Source organism: Geotrypetes seraphini, chromosome 16 (assembly GCF_902459505.1).
Source record: "Geotrypetes seraphini chromosome 16, aGeoSer1.1, whole genome shotgun sequence".
NCBI lineage: Eukaryota > Metazoa > Chordata > Amphibia > Gymnophiona > Dermophiidae > Geotrypetes > Geotrypetes seraphini.
The window spans coordinates 15,543,156-15,563,559 of NC_047099.1; the positions used below are offsets into that span (position 1 = coordinate 15,543,156).

General features: G+C 43.3%; 1 protein-coding gene across 2 annotated transcripts in view; it reads left to right on the forward strand.

The window, feature by feature from the left end:
* Positions 1–3,568: 3,568 nt before the first annotated feature.
* The window catches only part of LOC117350735 (vomeronasal type-2 receptor 26-like), a 35,854-nt gene continuing 19,018 nt past the window's right edge, over positions 3,569–20,404 (forward strand). Inside the window, exon 1 of one of the 2 annotated variants that reach the window (XR_004537284.1) lies at positions 3,569–3,918. Coding sequence is in view for 1 of the 2 variants with exons in the window: in XM_033925269.1 (XP_033781160.1) it covers positions 4,507–4,593 (87 nt within the window). In the remaining variant the exon portion in view is untranslated. Of the gene's footprint in view, positions 3,919–4,486; positions 4,594–20,404 lie in introns of those variants that run through there. The other variant, XM_033925269.1, reaches the window with a different exon arrangement.

The following is a 20,404-nucleotide window of genomic DNA, read 5'->3' on the forward strand; positions in this document are numbered from 1 at the left end:
AGGTGCCTGAGCCAATCAGGCCCTAGGCCCCTCCCCAGTGCATCCCACAATGCATCTCATATTCCGAGAATGGTGGGCCTGCCGGCCGGACGATGGACCCATCCGGCTGGCCAATTTTAAGGTTAGTTAGAGGTGTCTGGGGTAGGGGGGTATCTGAGGTTATGGGGGGGTAAGGGTAGTGGGGAGGCATTCAGAGGTTTGGGGGCATTTGGGGGTTTGGGGGGTTTGGAGGGGTGCCTTTGGCAGGAGGGCTTGGGATTCCTCTTGCCACTATTCACGGGGTTGGGTGGGTGTCGGGGTACATCTTCAGCAAGAGGGCTTGGGATCCCTCCTGCTGGTATTCACGGGGGTATCGGGGGGTGTTTTTGGCAGGAGGGCTTGGACTCCCTCCTGCCAGTATTCATGGGGTGTATCGGGGTGCTTCTTCAGCAGTTGGGCCTGGGCTCCCTCATGCTGGTATTCAGGTTTGTTGAGAGGATGCTGGCAGGAGAGATTTGGCATCTCTACTGCCAGTTCATTGCAATTTGGGGGGAGATCGCTATTGTGGTAGGAGAGGTTAGGTATCTCTCCTGCCATGATTGTTGTGGTGGGGGGTGGGCAGGTTGCCGGGGCTGCTGAGCTGATCACAGCAGCCACGATCAGCTCAGTGGCACCTATTCGGACCTTATACCTGTTTTGACTTGGTCTAAGTCAAAATCTATAAGTTCCGACTGGGCAATCTTGTTAAACTTTTGGTTATATTTGCAGTAAGACTAAGTCTAGGTCGGCCCACCTCCTGCCCACATCCCGCCCTTTCCCCTCCTCTAAAAATGCCTCTTTTTTGCTCTAGGCTTTCAGAGGCAGGGTAAAGGCCTAAGCTGGTTTTAGATATGTCTAAAACCAGCTTTGATTATCGGTACTTGGAAGATCTGTTTTTTTGATTGTCCAAGTACCAATTTAGGCCACTTTTGGAATGTTTTTTTTTTTATTATTATGAGCTCTGTAGGGTGCACAGTATATTTATTTTAGGTATTCACCTCATGGGAGTAGATCATCTAAAAATGCTTTACTCTTTTATATTTAACAATCATATCTCACTGACTCACCATTACCTATAATAATTCACTTATCTTCTCATTCACATTCACCCCGCTGTTTTCACAAACAATTTGCACATAATTACATTGAGGAAGGAGTGTTTTCCAAAACATGGACTGTGTCGGGTCCTGTATCTTCATATATGAGAACCATTATTTGGAATGCTACATTGAATTTTCTCCAATAGAGACTCTGTACCTTATACATCGTATCTGCAGTTTTTTCTTTTTTCGTTTGACTCTTCACTGCAGCTTTGTTGGAACATTCTTGTGTTTTGCTAGACCCAAACCTGGACATGACAATACACATCCACGCATTGTGAAAAATGCTTACTGTGCTGACTATCACAGCTTTACTGAACAATTTACAGCTTCCCTGAACAGTCTTTATAGATTTCCTCACTGAAATCTCCTCAAGCTTTGCATTGAAAAACAATGACTTTCCTGAATGGCCAAGCACTATTGAACTCCTTCTATTATATTGGCAATTGTAATTTGCTCTTATTCAGTTAAACCTTAATTCTGTAACCTTGGGGCTCTTTTTATTAAGCTGCGGTAGCGTTTTTAGCGCACCTAGAATATTAGCGCGCTCTAACCCCGCTCCTGTTCAATATATTTATTAACGACCTGGAGGCGGGAATAAAATGTGAGGTTATAAAATTTGTGGATGACACCAAACTCTGCAGCAGGGTTAGGACCACGGAAGACTGCGAGGACCTGCAAAGGGACCTAATGATACTGGAAGAGTGGACAAAAAAGTGGCAAATGAGCTTTAACAGAGAAATGCAAGGTCATGCATGTAGGGAAAAAGAACCCGATGTTCAGCTACAAAATGGGGGGATCATTGCTAGGGGAAAGTAACCTTGAAAGAGACCTGGGGGTGATGGTAGACACAACATTGAAGGCGTCGGCACAATGCGCGACGGCCTCAAGGAAAGCAAACCAAATGTTGGGTATCATTAAGAAGGGTATCACGGCCAGGACGAAGGAAGTCATCATGCCACTGTATCGTGCAATGGTGCGCCCGCATCTGGAGTACTGTGTCCAATACTGGTTGCCGTACCTCAAGAAGGACATGGCGGTACTTGAGGGAGTCCAGAGAAGAGCGACTAAACTGATAAGGGGTATGGAAAACTTCTCATATGCTGACAGGTTGAAAAAGCTGGGGCTATTCTCCCTGGAAAAGCGGAGACTTAGAGGAGACATGATAGAAACCTTCAAAATCCTGAAGGTAGAAAAGGTAGACAGGGACAGATTCTTCACACTGTGGGGAACCACAAGTACAAGGGGGCTCTCGGAGAAATTAAAAGGGGGCAGGTTTAGAACAAACGCTAGGAAGTTCTTTTTTACCCAGAGGGTGATAGACACATGGAACGCGCTTCGGGAGGCCGTGATAGGCCAGAGCATGTTACAGGGCTTCAAAACAGGTTTGGATAGGTCCCTAGAGGATACGGGGATTGAGGGGTACAGATAAGAGTTGAGGTAGGTTATATTAATAGTCAGGGACCATTGCACAGGTGATGGTCCTGGAAGTCCGCCGCGGGAGCGGACCGCTGGGTGGGATGGACCTCTGGTCTGACCCAGCAGAGGCAAATTCTTATGTTCTTATTCATGGCTAGAACTAACGCCAGCTCAATGGTGGCGTTAGTGTCTAGCACAGCTTAGTAAAAGAAGCCCTTAGTTCTATCAGCCAGACTCTGTAATTCTTGAATAACTTTCTCTGTAATTCTTGAAGTAACGAATAAACACATTTGATGACTTCAAGGCAGTTCAACTTTCACAGAATCTTCTCACTCTACCAGCCCGTCCTATTCAAGCTGGCTTTTGGATCCACTGGCTGCAGGTGTTCTGCTATTGGTTGCAGATGAGAGTATTGTTGTGCAGGTGTAGGGATTTCTTCTCTGATATCTGGTTGCACTTAATTAGAGTTGAAAAATCTAGCTTGATGCTGCCATCCATTGCTTCCATAATGTAACCACTCACTTTTCTACCCGTCTTCCTGGTCCTCCCTGAACAAGTTCTAAGGTTGTAGGGGTAGTGGTCTCCCTGGATGTTAAACATAATAAAAGTCTGTTCTTGCCATGGACTGGTTGCTTTGTTTATCATTGACAAATTAAATTTTTATTGCCTTTTCTGGTTGCTGTCATGCTGGAAGAAGCCCTGTAGTGCTCTAAAACTATCCCTAAACCTACCCCTAGAAGCAGATAGGTTAGGGAAACTGCCCTACAGAACTTATCCCCAGTGAAAGGCAACCTAAAAGGGACCCAATTATACTTGCCTAGTTCTAATGTAGGAAATGCTAAAACAAAGAACTATAAGGACCAGCATGCAACAGGCAGGTGATAGCAAAACCAACAAAGGGATTAGCTCCTGCAATCAGCTCTGATGGGGGCAGGGTTAATGAGCAGGGAAGCTATCCAGGCTCATTAGCAAAGCACCAGAGAACCACAGGTGTTTTGAGGGGCAATCAGCACATACTAGGGAAAAGGGTGTGTTCTCTAGACCAAAGTAGGCAGAGGCAGCGGCAGCCAAAAGCTTACAGGATATCTGAATCCTTGGAGAGAAGCAGACCTGTGCAAGCCAGGATTCAGAGGACAGAAGCAGACTTGTGCAAGCCAAGATTCAGAGGACAGAAGCCAGCATTCCCCATCGAAAGCAAGGAGTAAACCTCTGGACAGAAACTTCTAATCATTCTTCTGGAAAGTAATAATGAATCTGATACAGATATGCCAGAAGAAATGCTTACAAATGATGTTGAAATGGAACCTGAGGAGTCATGCTTGTTTGAGAACATGATTACAGAGTAAAGTTTGGGGAAAGTAAAAATGCTGTTTCTGATAAGGTAATGTTGCCTCACAAAACTAAGAACACCAGAATAGTTAAGAATTACTGCCTCTGATTGAATTATGAATACCAAAAGGATCAGGAATTGCTGCTTATGATGTAATTAAGGGTAACAGAAGAGTTAAGAATCACTGCTTCTGAATTTCCATAATCACACGACAACTGTGGGGAACATGTTCAAGTAGTGCAAGCAGGTTGCAGGTTCTAGGAGTGAAAATTGAAGTTATTTTTGTGTTTTATTGAACTTTAGTAATGAATAGAATATGGTGGGCTAACAGGCTGTTTAGCCACCAATGAGAGTTTTTGTTTTGTATGTTTTTGAATTGCACTACAATATAAGACCAGAAAATAAACTCATCATAAAATTCACACTAAACACCTGTACTGGACCTTTTATTTTGATGTAGACACCCTTCCATGCCTCATTCAACCGCTCAGCTGAGGCTTGGATGACCCGGGTCAGGGCTCGGGCTACTCCAGTCCAGGTTTTACCCGGACACACTATTTAGGGTATACTTTTGCTGCATATATCTTCTACTGAGACCTTATCCACATACTTCTGTGTAGTTTCTAGTGATGTTCTGTGATGTTATTTGCTCTGTCCCCTTGTCTTCGCCATGACCTGACTTTGGGACAAGGATTCTCCGAGAGGTTTGTCTCCTCCTGCCAGGATGTAAGGCACTGACATGTTGGTCACTATCATACACTATGAACTTAATGTCTGCTTTATATGCTTTAGCCATATGTGTGGTTGAAGAGAAACACTTATAGCAGATTCAGTATTTTTTTTAACAGCTCTTTTCACTTTCATAAGGTTTTCTCCTCGAACCCTTGAAATTTCTGAAGAGGAAGTGGTTTCTTATGTATTGGATATTCTCTTTTTGGGGTCTCTATTTTTTTTCTATAGTAGGAGGATGGTCTGTTGGTTGAGCTGCTGTGGGTAGCATGGTCATCTTTTGCACTGCCACAGACTTTCTAGCAGAGTTGCCATACCTCTTGACTGACTTCTCATTATGGAAGTAGCCTGTCTTCCCCTAATCAGGCATATCATTTCTAAAACTGGGATCATTTCTTCTTTTTACCAGTTTTCTAATAAACTCAGTGAATACTATGGATGGAGGGAACGTCTCTTAATTATCTTTCTTATATTGCATACCTAGAACTCATTGATATATGGCAGCTTTATGCCACAAGATGTGCCTGGTAGCTTAGGTCTGGAAGATTCAGATTGGTTTTCAGTGTTTCCAGTTCTTGGAGGAGGTCTCCCAAATCCAGCAGCTTGCCATGGTCTTTACTAGTAAGTTTTGGAAAGTTATATATTTTCATCATTAATGCTTGCTGGATGCCTACTGCTTCTCAAGTCTCTCCCACATCTCTTTCAGGCCCTAAGCATCATCATGCTGGAATGTAACTTTCAGTCTTTCTATCTTTCCTGATGATTCAGATCAATTATCATCAGATCCATTTCTTGCTTATGGGTTGGCTTTATTACTGCAATGGTATCTTGAAAGTCAGTTCTCTGCCCAAGGTACCTTTCTGGGTAGTCACTGTATTGGATGAGTCCCATGCTCACTATTTTCTTGTGTGCCATGTATGTTGCTAGAACTTCTCTTTCTGAGATCCCAATAATGATGGTGGAGGGTAACCGTGGCTGACTACTTGCTGCCATCTGCCTGTAGACAGGTACGGAGTAAGGTGTGTTGGGTGCCTCTTGTTTAATCACAGTATGGGATAGGGCTGCTCAGCATCCACTGGAGCCAATTTCCAGTATGGCACCTGAGTCTTTACTTGAGATGAAGCGTTCTTCTTGGTGAGCCTTTCTGGAGTGAGAGTCAGTGACAGTGCATCTGTGTGCATACTTGCATATGGACCACTGTAATGGCATTGTGTTTTCATGGCATGCTCCACCTTAAGCTTGCTTCTCTCTGGTGATTTTGACTCTGGTGCTGAGAAATGTGCCTACTCTTCATCAAGTGATTCCTCTAAGTCAGAATGCAATTGTTTTCTCTCTTGCTCTGAAGCGTGGGCCTTTATGTGTTCTAATATACGCTGTGTGGGATCTTCCCATTTGATATGGTTAAACTGACTCGCCCTGCCATCAGCCTCTGTGGATTCCTCTAGCACCTTAAGCTGTGCCTCAATGGCAGCCATTTCCTTTTCTTGTTGAAGCACCTTCAAGGTGATATCTATCTTTGCCTTTTCAGTTGCTGCTTCTGCCATTGGCTTTTCTAGTTTTAACTTCTGTGTCTCTATAGCTGCTTCTTTCTGGCAATAACAATCTTTTGTTTTTGCAGCTTCTGCAACCATTTTCAATTTAACAAACATGGAGACTGTGGATGATCTACTGTTTTATGTGTTCTACTGGTTCTGGAATTCCTCATGGAGTGTTTAGAATTGCCTAAGTATTGGAATTCAGTGTCTTTATCTGGGGCCTCTGTTGGCTGCTTTGTCTCTAAGAACATCCTTTTCTATGGCCTGCTATGCCTGGTCCATGGTCCTTTGGCTCTCAGACTGGGCCATACTATCTTGAGTATGCTTTCTGCTGTTTTCATTCTATTTGACTAACTAGGGCCATTCCATTTATCTGCTATGTCACTCTGGCCTATAAGCTTTCTAGTGTCATGAGGTATTTTTATACTTCTAGTTTGTAGTTCTCCTGAACCTTCTCATTAAAAGTATGTATTCTTATTTCTCTGATCGTGCCCACTTCACTGGCTAGGTGGGTGTCTGCCAGGTTGGTTTCTATTGTTGTTTATGCCATGATACTAGAATAAACCTTTTTTTATCTTTGCAAATAGTTCTTTAAGATACCTCTAGCTGGCTTGGACTGGACTCACTACAGATATTTCTATTTTGCAAAGAGAAGGTAACTCTCCTTTTGCCTTATGAATTATTTATGCAGCTCCACCTTTTCTAAGCTGTTTTATATATGATATATTTTCAGAAAAAAATGCAAATGTAAAAATCAATATTTTTAAAATTAAACATTCTAAGAAATTTTATAGCATAAAATTTCTCCATCCTGGTAAGAAAGAAGATTACCTTTCCTTCAAGACTTTTTTTTTTTTTTTTGCAGTGTTTACTTGAAGTGAGGTGCCCATGGTTTGTCTTGATCCCCAACAGGCATTGTACATCTTAGCAGATGCTTCTAAGGCATAGTTTTCTCCTTTTGTCTTCATAAATTGGCCACATACATAGCAAAATGCATAGCAGATGTTTGTGCCGTATTAAAAAAAAAAAAGCCCCTAAATTTATTTAGCTTAGAATCAATCTGAAATGTTCTGCAAAAATGGTACATTTCAAAATGGTATACCTGAAAACCTGGTTATTCTCAAAAATGTAACTCTTCCTCCCTCTGGTTATTCTAGTCCTCAAAATTTTTCTCTTCATTTTGCCTCTTCCCTCCACTGGAGTTCCTTTCTACCCTAACTCTTGTTAATCGTGTCGAGCTTTATGAATGTAGAGATGATGCGGTATACAAACCTAAGGTTTAGATTAGATTAGATTAACCAAATAGGTGTATATCCATATGTAGTAAGGGTAAGTACTATAATGCTTTTGCATGTATTAATTTGGGTACCAAGTTATAGAATGAGGGGTGCTATATTTTTTTCTGTGTGACATTTTATTAGATTATCTGATGAATCCATTGCAAAAATTGAATGCTTTGTATGAAATTTCCAAAGCAAAAATTAAAATCCTAAAACAGATCAACTCTTTTGACCTTTTTAATCCTAGATCAGTTATGGAATTACAGAAGCATTGTTGAATGACCAAATTGAGTTGCCATCCTTTTATCACACTTTTCTAAATGATTATTCTCATTGGTATGGTATGATTCAGCTTCTGAAAAGATTTGGATGGAATTGGGTGGGGATTCTCACCTCAGATGATAAGAAAGATAAAATTAGCAGTGAGGAACTCAAGATGGCGATTATCAGGAGTGGGAGCTGTGTAGAGTATTTGGAATCAATGCCAAGGTCTTCCTTTGCAAATTACAAAAAAAGAATTGAACAGATTTCTGGCAGGATCTACAAGTCAAAAGCCAGTGTGATTATTATCCACAGTCTCAATGATGAAATGGAACTTTTATTGTGTTTCTATGTCTTGAACATTCCTGACAGCAAAATATTAATCTTCTCTGTGGAGTCTTCTTCCAATCTGAACATAGATACCTTCAATGTGAATTTTATCTGTACTAAATTCAATAATTCTCTAATGTTTACAGTCCCTTTAAAAGACATTCCAGGTTTCAAGCATTTCCTCCAAACGCTCACGCCCTCCACATTCCCAAAGCCATCTTTCCTACAGGATATATGGAGAGCTGCCTTTAATTGTGAATTACCATATAAGCGTCTATTATGGGGTCGTAATTGCACAGGACAGGAGACACTGTCCAATATACCTTTTTTATCCTTTGATATGGACCATTTTTGGTTCTCTTATAATCTCTATAACATGATCTATGCCCTGGCTCATTCTTTACACAACATGTTCACAGCCAAGTCTGAACTTGGGCAGAGCCTTAACATGGATTTTCAGCCATGGCAGGTAAAGTCTCCTAGAATATTTTTTCTAGCAAGTATAATGCTCATTTTCTTTACAGTGGCTCCTGCCCACATAAATCACCTAGTGCTGTCTAACCCCTTATATACAATGGCACTAAACTGGACCACTTTAAACTAAACTAAAACTTAGCTTTATATACCGGGTCATCAACTAGAGAAAGCTCGACACAGTTACCAATCCTATATAATAAAATGCTAGCTGCGCATGCGCACTCCTATATGCGTGTTCCGTATGTCTGTGGCTGCAGGAGTGCGCATGCACGCTTAACAGACCCCTTGCTCGTGGCAGCAGAAAACACTACTTTGCCGGCTCCCCACTTGGTAAGGTTTTTTTGCCGGTCTGACCCTCCCATCCCTTCCCAAGGTCTGACGGTTCACTTAATCCTTTGCTGCCCCCCCTTCCCTTCCCGCGGACCCGACTATGAACCTGGTGATTCCAGCAGTCTTCACATGCTGCTTCGGGCCCTTCTACTGCCCTGATTTGCTCTGCCGCGTCTCTGATGATGTCATCAAGCAGCTTTGGCTGCTGCACAGTGAAGTGGTGGGAGCAAAATGCTGCTGCATAGGAGGCAGGGAGAGAGACAGATAGATAGAAAGACAGACAGCGGGAGGAAGGGAGACAGAAAGAAAAGAAGAAAGACACAGGGGCAGGGAGATACACAGAAACACAGACAGACAAAGGGGGCCAGGGACAGAGACAGACAGAAAGAAAGACAGTGGGAGGGAGAGAGAGACCGAAATAAAGACAGACAGCACCCGTTAATGTAACGGGCTAAAATACTAGTAATTAATAAAAGTATGCTAAAATTGCAAGGAAATTAATTTTCAAAATGTTTAGCAAATTGAAAAGTTTTTTTTAAGACTTACGGAAGAATTGGAAAGGACTAGGACATCTCAAAGTTAAAGGAAGTTCATTCCATAATTGAGAAAATTTAAAAGCCAAAGAAAGGCTACATAATAATTTTTTGTTTGTTTGTTTTAAGATTCTCTCCTACAATCTCCTTACAAAGCCCTCTTCTTAGAAAGTGCACTATGCCGATCTAGGAGACTAGCTTATTTTTCTTTTTTTTAATTGGTTTAACTGGCACTATTAATTGAAAGCTCCATTAAAAATACAATTTTAAAACAATTTTTAAAAACTAATTAGCTAATAGGCAAGGTTAGGGCATTGATTGAGATAAGCACCAGTAGATGCCTACCTTAAAAATCAGTATATTAAGCCAAGGGAACCCTAGATTAATAAACCGGCATCAAATATATACATGCACACCAGCACCTAAGTCAATTTAGGTACAGTATGGACAATTCTACAAATGGTGCCTAGCTTTGATAAGAGAAGACTGAGAGGGGATATGATTAAAACTTTCAAGATATTGAAGGGAATTGACTTAGTAAAGAAAGATTGATTGTTCACCTTCTCCAAGGTGAAGAGAACGAGAGGCCACTCTCTAAAGTTAAAAGGGGATAGATTCCGTACAAATGTAAGGAGGTTCTTCTTCACCCAGAGAGTGGTAGAAATCTGGAACGCTCTTCCAGAGGCTGTTATAGGGGAAACACCCTCCAGGGATTCAAGACGAGGTTGGATAAGTTCCTACTGGAACAGAACATACATAGGTAAGTCTAGACTCAGTTAGAGCACTGGTCTTTGACCTAAGGGCTGCCGCATGAGCGGACTGCTGGGCACGATGGACCCAGCAGATGCAATTCTTATGTTCTTATGTGTTAGGTGATGTTTTCCTAGGTACCTACCAAGTTAAGTGCCTTTTATAGAGTCTGGTAATAGTGTATCCTTTTGTAAAGCAAAAAGAAACCAACGAAGGCTGCAATGGGAATACAAAGCTGAAAACAAAACGAAACTGCAGGAAAATGTACAAGGTGCAGGAGTTTATTCAATAAAAGTCATAAAGACATATATAAGCAGAATAAATAAAAATTATATCCAAAGGCTGGTCCTCCTTTTCCTATATTGTGGACCCGGACTCAACACGGTCCGTGTTTCGAAAAACACTTCTTCCTCAGGGATCCCGGCTGTACAATACGTAGAGAAAGAGTAACCAAATGGATAAAACAAACAAAATCTCAAATGAAACAGGTGTAAAGTCCTCCTGCCTAAAGTGCAGCACTGAGAAACACAAACGGCTAGATTCACTAAGCAAACCGATCATGTACCAATCGGTTTGTGACCCCTTTGCGACCAGATTTCCCTCCGGCCCGATTTGCTAATCTCTCCGCTTCCAATCCATGCATGCAAATGAGGGGAAATGCATGAAAAGTAGACAGGGACATGATTCACCAAAGAAATTTTTGAAACTGACTGGGCTGGCTGATCAATCCAAGAAGCGACTGCTGGGGACCAGTCGCAAAAGTCTTTCCGACTCTCCAGCTCCATTGAAGCCCTGCTCTCTGCATGCCCCGAATCTCTCCTGCCTGCCGTCCCGATACTCTTCCCTGAATCTCTCCTGCTTGCTCTGCCCCAAATCGCCACCCTGCTCTTCCCGGATCTCTCCTGCCCTGAATCATTGCCCTGCTCTTCCCCAATCTCTCCTGCCTGCCGCCCCAAATCTCTTCTGCCCTTCCCTGCACTGCAAGCCTGTAATTTTGACCCATGGGTTTAAAGTGGGTTAAAACCACGGGCTCGCTGGGTGACAAAAAAGTAAAAAAAAAAAAAAAAGTCACAGCTCTGAGGGGTCTTAGATGCATGCTCAGACCCTCTACAGATGGTCTGCGCATGTGCGGGATCGCACACTAGCGATTCATGTTGGCAGATGAGGGCATTCCTCAGATTGCTCTCATTTGAATTTTTTCCTGTTGTGAATTTGTCGGGCCTGCTGGGATTGGCTACGGATCGCCCACAGAAGACAGGTTAGTGAATCTAGCCCAAAGTGTTAGATGATCCTTTTTACATATTGCAAGCCTTATTCTATAGAGTACAACTAAAGTTGTATGCACAAATGTGTACACATTAGCAATTTGTTCATGTAATTTAATTGTATAGCAAGTTAATCAATGCTGACAATTGACAATTAACAAGTAATGATATTAGGTTACAATATTTTATGTCCCAATATTGTATATTTTCATTTGCAATATTTTCAATGTCCCAATATTTTATATTTTTATTTGCAAAACTTTGGAATGGACTTCCTTTTGATATTAGAACTTTATTTATTTTATTAAAAACATTTATATCCCGCAAATCCAACAATGCTAAGCAGGTTCTAAAGTTACATACATAATCAAATAAAATACAACACATTCAATAACAAACCATTACTAGACAAAATCTCTTGGGAAAAGCCAAGAAGAAAAAAAAAACAACCCACACAGTAACATAAATTTAAAACATCATAAAAACTACTTAATAAGAAAAGCACGTTATACAACTTTCAAAGAAGGTATTCAATTAGACCCATCTCAAATAAATATATAACCTCATAAATTGATGTGTAAATAAGGCTGTTTCCAAACCTTTCATAAAGTGAATCAAAGAAGGGGTCTGCCTTAGCTCCAAAGGAAGAGAATTCTAGCAAACTGAATACTGCACGGAAAATATAGTTTTACGAGTTACACATAGCTTCACAAAGGTCAAGGGTGGCACCATCAAACTTGCCCTGACCATGGAACATAACATGTGTGATGGTTGATAGACTTGTAGACCAGAGCACAACACTGTTGGGCAGTTATTCTGCAATAGCCTAAAAATTGTACATAAGATCTTAAATTCAGTACCAAGGTCGATTGGCAACCAATGTAGATCACGCAAAACTGGCGAGATATGATCAGAAGTAGAGGTCCATACAATCATGCTTGCAGCAGCATTCTATGCCATTTACATGGCCTGCAACACATATTTGGGCAACCCCAAATAGAGAGTGCTGCAGTAATCAAATAACTTCTTTCTCTCTCTTCAAAATTTTAAAAAATCTCTGAAAACTTTATTGTTTCAGCAGTCACAAATTGTTTGCTCAGTTGAATTTTAACAAGGATGCTTTGTTTAACTTAACCTTTAACTAAATTCCTTTCCTTTTTGCTTAGAATCTATCTGTAAACCAAGCTGAGTCCTTATTTCTGGGATGATCCAGTATATAAATTTAAGGATTGGATACTAATTGGCACACACAACTTTCATAACAATATAAGAATAGCCTAACTGGGTCATACTGTTACCTCTTTATATATTTGTAAGTCACTTTGAAACTATGTTATAAGTGTTTGTATCAAATTTTAATAAACATGAAACATACCAATGGTTCATCTAGCCCAGTATCCCATCTTCATGGTTGCCAATGCAGGTCACAATTACACAGGTCAACACATCATTTTCATCAGAGTTAATGTTGGGTGGGTTTTGTAGTATGTTTTAATGGTCTGTGTCTGTATAAGGACATTTGGTGGAGGATGGGCTGGGGAGGGCTTCAATGGCTGGGAGGGTGTAGATGGGCTGGAGTAGGTTTTAACTGAGATTTTGGCAGTTGGCACCCAAGCACAGTACTGGGTAGAGCTTTGGATTCTTGCCCAGAAATAGCTAAGAAGAAAAAATAAAAAAAATTAAAATTGAATCAGGTTGGGCAGACTGGATGGACACTTCGTGTCTTTATCTGCCGTCATCTACTATGTATGTTACTATGTTATTATGCTACTTTTGCCTTGGGAACACAAGTGGATTCTCAGCTAAAACTAAGCACAAAATTATATATCCTACTCTGGATTCTGCTATCCAGAGGCCTGTTCCTCATGTTGACTCATTGCCTGTCCCTGTACCTCCACAAGATGGACTTGCTTCTCTGGAACATGATGAGGTATGTGATGTTGATGCAGCAGCTGGTCACAATCCAGAATTATCTGAAGATTCAGAACCAGAGACCTTTACACAAGCTGAGTTCAATTATCTTATTCGTGATCTAAATCTTTCAAAAGAAAAAGCAGAACTTCTTGCTTCAAGGCTTAAGCAAAAGTACTTGATTGCAAAAGATGCTAATATAACTCATTATAGAAAAAGGAATCATAATTTAACATTCTTCACTATAAATGGCTCATTGCGCTTTTGTCATGACATCAACAGGCTCTTCAACAGTTTGTCACAAGTGTATTGTCCAGATGAATGGCATCTCTTCATTGATTCTTCACAGAGAAGCTTGAAGGCAGTGTTACTGCACAACGGAAATTCCAAACCAAGTATATCAATTGCGTATTCTTCTCATCTAAAGGAGTCTTATGAGAATATGAAAAATTTACTAGAAGCAATCAGTTATTTTCAAAAAAATGCTTCCATAGCTTTTTAGTGTTTTTAGTTACTATGGCATGTTAGTTGGACTGTCATCTCTGAACATATACTGTGGCGGAGCCGGCACCCGTGGATAAGATTGGGTCTGGCTAGCGCACAAGATAGCTCACCTCCGACGTGCTTCCATAAAGCTGGAAGTCCTGCTGGTCTCCAAGTTCCATAAAGTGAAACAGGATTCAAAAGAGTTAATTCCCAAAAATAACTCAAAATCTTGGTTTATTGGTAAATACCTCTGAAACAGTCTTCTTTGTCATACAAAAACAGAAAACAGAAAAATTGGAACAAAATAAGATGAGCTGAGAACAGTGTCCCACAGCTCCCACCTTTATGCAGGTAAGTAAAAGTAAATCAACTTCCAAGTTCTGCCTTTGAAAATAGGCAGCTAACATAAGTCCACTGCTTTTCCAGTGCCTAAGCAGTGTGGTGTCCAAGCCTAGGTTATGACAGGCTTGGCCCCAGCCAACTTGAAAGAAGCTGGTGGGGGGAGGGGAGTAGCTGAATCCACTAATTATTTCTGTTATCACAGAATGCCACAAATGGCCCCACAATTCCTACCAAGGATGACCAGTGGATTCATCCCCAAACTACTTTCTCACTCCACAGCATTCAAACAACAAAACACAAAATATAAACTTAAGCAGTGCAGTTCAATTCAGCTTCAAAAAAACGCTTTTCTTTCAGGCTGCACAGAAAGAAAAGTTCAGCACTGCTAGCCTTCTTCATTCAAATGCACACAGCTGCTGAGAAGTAGTTAACAGTTGCTATTCTGAGCATGAAGAGCAAAACACAACTTTCCAACAAGTAACTTAATTGTCATCCATAGGCATACCTTCAGGAAAGTAAGCAGTTTCCTGGCAATCCATGGGTTCTACTTCTGCTGTCTGGTTAGCCACAGGGTCAATGTCAAAACCCACCATCTCTATATCAGTAGAGCAGTGAGGGTCAGGAGCCCTGTCCTGAACACCTCCTTCCTGAGCTGGCTCAGGGCAGACTGCTTCTCTTCTCCTCAGAGCAGCCTCTAATACATTGAGCCAGGCATGCCCAGTTCTCTGCGGGGGAGGAGCAGCCTGCAACTTTTGCCTACCTTTCCTAGGAGCTGCAATCAGCTTCTGCAGCTGAGAGTCAGCAGGGAAGGTGGAAGAGATCTGAGGCTGTTCCAGGCTATTCTCCTCACATTCCTCTCCTCCCTGGAGATCAGCTACCTGAGACTTAAAGGGGAATATATCATTTTCCCTATCCTTTACCTCAGGCTTGTCACATTGGTTAGCCCTTCTGATGGCTGGGTTGGTTTTAGTCAAACCCCAGCCTGGCACAAGCCGAGCTTTAAGGCTAGGGGTGTGACATACCCCCACCCTTGGATTTTGCCCATCCCCAAGCTGAGGAGGGCTTACCTCATCTTGCATCCTAGATAACGTGTCTACATTTGTGCTTAGTTTGCCAGGGCGATGCACTACATTGAACCTGAATGTCTGGAGGGTCAAATACCAACGGGTTAAACGGGCATTGTTATTCCTCATGGTATTGAGCCATTTAAGCGCAGCATGGTCCGTTACCAGAGTAAATTCCCGCTCCTGCAGATAATGTTCTAATGTCTGCATCGCCCATTTGGCCGCTAGACACTCTAACTCAACCGTAGCATAGTTCCTCTCATTGGGGAACAGCTTACGGCTGAGGAACAATACTGGGTGTTCCACCCCCTGAACCTCCTGACTCAGAATAGCCCCCAACCCAGTTCCGGATGCATCCGTCTGCAAGACTAGGGGCTTCGCTAAATCAATGGATACCAGAACCGGGTTAGTGCATAAGGCTTCCTTAAGGTCGTCCACGGCTTGCCTCCCCTTATCTTCCCACAGAAGATTGTCAGGCCTGTTCTTTTTTAGCATGTCCATCAGGACTGCAGCCCTTGTGGAGAACGCCGGAATAAATCGCCTATAATACCCGAGTAGACCCAGGAAACTTCTCAATTGTTTTTTTGATTTGGGTAGAGGGTATTCCTTCACACAACTCACTTTATCAATGAGGGGTCTGACCTGCCCTCTCCCCACCACGTACCCCAGGTACTTCACCTCTTTCTGCCCCAAATAGCACTTCTTGGGATTGATCGTGAAACCCGCTTTCCTTAAGGACTGCAGAACTGCCCTTACGTGCTGCAGGTGCTGTGCCCAGTCGGTGGAGAATACTACAATGTCGTCCAAATAGGCCTCTGCATACCTATGGTGCCCCCGCAGAACCTCCGTAATTCCTCTTTGACATTTAGCAGCAGCACCACCATGCAGTCCGAAGGGCATTCGCTTAAACTGGTATAACCCATAAGGCGTGCTAAAGGCAGTCTTAGGCTTGGCACCGGGAGCTAGGGGAATTTGCCAGTAACCCTTTGTTAAATCCAACGTTGAGAGGAATTGAGCCTGTCCCAGCCTGTCCAATAGATCATCTACCCGGGGCATCGGGAAGGCGTCAAACTGCGAGACCTCATTCAGTTGACGGAAATCGATACAGAATCTGGGAGTGCCATCTGCTTTAGGAACAATAACCACAGGGCTGCACCAGGGGCTCTGGGATGGTTCAATCACCCCTAGTGCCAGCATCTCCTCCACTAGATCCTGTATCAATTTCTTTTTTCCTTCTGTAAGCCTATAAGGTTTCACCCTTACCACTTTCCCTGGGATAGTCACAATCTCATGAGTGACCACCTCAGTACGGCCCGGTATTGGAGAAAATACGTCTTCGAACCCCTCCACCAGGGCCTGTAACTGTCCTGCCTGTTCGCTGGACAGTTCTGTTCCTATATTGACCCCTTCGACTTGGTCCATATCTGCTATTTGTGGGCCTAAGTCATCGTCCGGTTTCTGCTCTGCCATTAGAGCTAATGTCTCCCTGTCACGCCACGGTTTAAGCAAGTTGATGTGATAAGTTTGTATCCGGTTTTTCCCATCTTTAACTTGGTAGTCTACCTGATTTATTTTTTTTATGATGGTGGCTGGCCCCTTCCACTCCGCCAGGAACTTATGTGGATCTGAAGGCACTAATATGAGCACCCTGTCTCCCACCTTTAAGTGACGCTCTTTGGATCTCCTGTCATAATACCGTTTCTGTTTTTCCTGGCTCCATTCCAAGTTATGTTTCCCTAACTGGGCCACTTGACTTAATCTTTTCCTTAATTGGGCCAAATATGATATTACGTTGGTCTCTTCACCCTCTTGGGACCCCCAGTGTTCCTTGATTATGTCCAGTATTCCACGGGGAACCCTACTGAACAGCATCTCAAAGGGACTCACTCCTAAGGAGTCCTGGACCTTTTCTCGTGCTGCAAATAAAACTAAAGGAATGTATAAGTCCCAATCCTTCTTGTCCTGAATCCCCACTTTCTTCAGCATTTGTTTTAGCGTCTGATTAAAACGTTCAACCAACCCGTTGGCCTGAGGGTGGTATGCTGAAGTTTTCAGGTGCCGGATTCCAAAATCCTGCCAGAACTTTTCCATGTCCTTCGAAAGGAAATTACTTCCCTGATCTGTCAGGACCTCACGAGGGAAACCCACCATACAGAAAAGTCCCATTAGCTCTTTCATAAGGGCCGATGAAGTAGTTTTCCTCACAGGGAAGGCCCAAGGGTACCTGGTAGCTACATCAATGATTACCAGGATAAAGTTATACCCCCAGGAAGTCTTTTCCAATGGACCCACTATATCCATAGCTAATCGGGACAATGGCTCACCCACCTTAGGGATGGGTATAAGCGGGGCCCTTGCTGGCCTGCTTAACGAGAGCTTTTGGCACGTGGGGCAAGACTTACAGAAATCTGCAACATCCTGTAAGACTCCTGGCCAAAAGAACCTACGGGCCACTTGAATCTCCGTAGCCTTCACCCCTTTATGCCCTGACATAGGATAGTCATGCGCTGTCTGTAGGATTATCCTCCTAAACCCTCTGGGAATCACTAGTTGTTCTGTGTTAGCATGGGGGTCTTTCCCTGAGGAACACCTGTATAATAATCCCTGCTTTACTTTGAAGTAACTGGAGCTATTAGTGGGTACTGAGGCCTGTCTCCACAGTTCTAACAGGGACGCATCAGCTTTCTGTTCGTCCGGGAAGGTGGGGAATAGCTTTATCACCTCTTTAGGAAGCCAGGGAATTTCCTTAGCTACCCTAACCTGCTTCATCGCTTGGCTTCTTTGCCGTTTTTGTCTCTGGTTTTGAGCCCGAGAGTGGGGGTTCGGAGCTCGGAAGCCCTTTTCTACCACTCCGTCCTCAAAGGGAAATATTGCGCCAAGCTCCCCTTCCTCAGGCGGGACTACCAGACCTTGAGAGCGAGACCCCACCAGTCCCTGCTTGGGTTTGAGGCATTCTTCCAAGCCTTTCCAATCTCTTCCTAGTATAATGTCATAGGGAGCGCCCGGTACAATGGCAATTTTTACCCTATATACTTTATTTCCCTTCAGAATAGTCGTCGACCTCAGAGGATACTGCACCCTATCCCCATGAACACATTTAATAGTAACTGTGTCCCTCCTTTCACGCCACCCCTCCGTCGGGAATAGCTGCTGAAAGCACTGGGTGGATATCATGGTTTGATCGGCCCCTGTGTCTACTATGGCCGATACTTCCTTTCCTGCCACCGAGACTACCACCCGATAGGCCTCCGGAATCGAAGTGGGGTCCCCTTGAGTTACCATTAGGTCCCTTTTGTCGTCACAAAACCTTTGGTTATGCCTTAGTTGCCCACACCGAAAACATCGGGGGGTCCCCTTCTGTACAAGAGGTTCTTTCGGCTTGGTGTATCTTGAGGTTTTGTGAAGTTGGTCCTGTATCCGGTCAGACCTCCCCTTTGTCAGACTCTGAGTAGAGGCTGCTTGTTCCGCTTCAGATGCGCCTTGGGCATCTAAAAACGCCTCAGCCACCTCTAGAGTCTGGGTCAGGGTTTTACATCCTTGTTTCCTTACCCAACCCCTCAAATTTTTAGGGGCTGATTCCAGGAATTGTTCCCTAATAATTTCCAGGACCAAAGCCCTGGGGTCTCCAAGCCAAGGGTTTAGCCATCGCTCGGCCAGTTTGGACAATTTTTGCATGAGTGCCTTAGGCCTCTCTTTCTCCTGCATTATGGTAGTCCTAAAACGCTGCCTTGAATTCTCAGAGGTGTAACCTAAGTACTCTAATATATGATTCTTAACAGCGTGGTAATCATTGGCCAACTCAGGAGATAACGTTTGAAAAGCTGACAGTGTGTCTCCTGCTAAACAGGGTAGAAGCCTAAGAGCCCACTGACCCTGAGGCCAACCAGCAGCAGTAGCAACCCTCTCAAATGCTGACAGAAACTCATCCGGAGCATCTGTTGGAGTTATTTTACACAGATTCAGCATTGAGAGTGGATGAGCTACTCCTCCTGGTTGCTGAGTGTGGCTTAGTCCTGGCTCGCTGCCTGTGGCTGGCGGGGGTTTCTGTAAAATTTGAGATAGTACCTTGGTCTGCTCCCCCATTGCCAATACCATTTCATCATGCTGTCTGCGAGACATCTCCTGGGACCTGTACCACAGTTCCTGATTGGTTTTCAACACGGCCTGCAAGTCCTCGCTTTGTTTCTGTCTTTCAGCTGCCAGGAACGCCATCAGCTGTTGCTGGTCCATCTTCTCCCAGGCCTGAAACAGAAACAAACAGAAAGACCAGCCCAAGTGCGATACTTCAAAAATAGGTTAGCCAATCTCCCTCACCAACCCCTTAGCTCAGGTACCTTACCAGAGCTGCTGGTGAGTCTGCGCCTTTTGTTTGTAGGCCTCCTTGGCCCCCAGTCGCTTGTCTGCGTTTCTGTCCTCTTATATCAGCATCCAGTCCTCCTCCAACTCAGGTTCCCTACATCACGGCTGGATCGCCCTGGTCTTGTGTTCCCTCTGGGTATACCAACGGAAGCGTCAGGACACTGGATCCTTCAGGACAGGAGCTAACATAATAAACTAAAATATCAAACTAAAAAAAAAAAATTCAACAATCCAAATTTTTTTTTTTTTTTCCCCAAAGTTCCACAAATGTCCAGCAGGAGGCGCTATATCCCACTCCTGATACCAATTGTGGCGGAGCCGGCACCCGTGGATAAGATTGGGTCTGGCTAGCGCACAAGATAGCTCATCTCCGACGTGCTTCCATAAAGCTGGAAGTCCTGCTGGTCTCCAAGTTCCATAAAGTGAAACAGGATTCAAAAGAGTTAATTCCCAAAAATAACTCAAATCTGGTTTATTGGTAAATACCTCTGAACAGTCTTCTTTGTCATACAAAAACAGAAAACAGAAAAATTGGAACAAAATAAGATGAGCTGAGAACAGTGTCCCACAGCTCCCACCTTTATGCAGGTAAGTAAAAGTAAATCAACTTCCAAGTTCTGCCTTTGAAAATAGGCAGCTAACATAAGTCCACTGCTTTTCCAGTGCCTAAGCAGTGTGGTGTCCAAGCCTAGGTTATGACAGGCTTGGCCCCAGCCAACTTGAAAGAAGCTGGTGGGGGGAGGGGAGTAGCTGAATCCACTAATTATTTCTGTTATCACAGAATGCCACAAATGGCCCCACAATTCCTACCAAGGATGACCAGTGGATTCATTCCCCAAACTACTTTCTCACTCCAAAGTATTCAAACAACAAAACACAAAATAT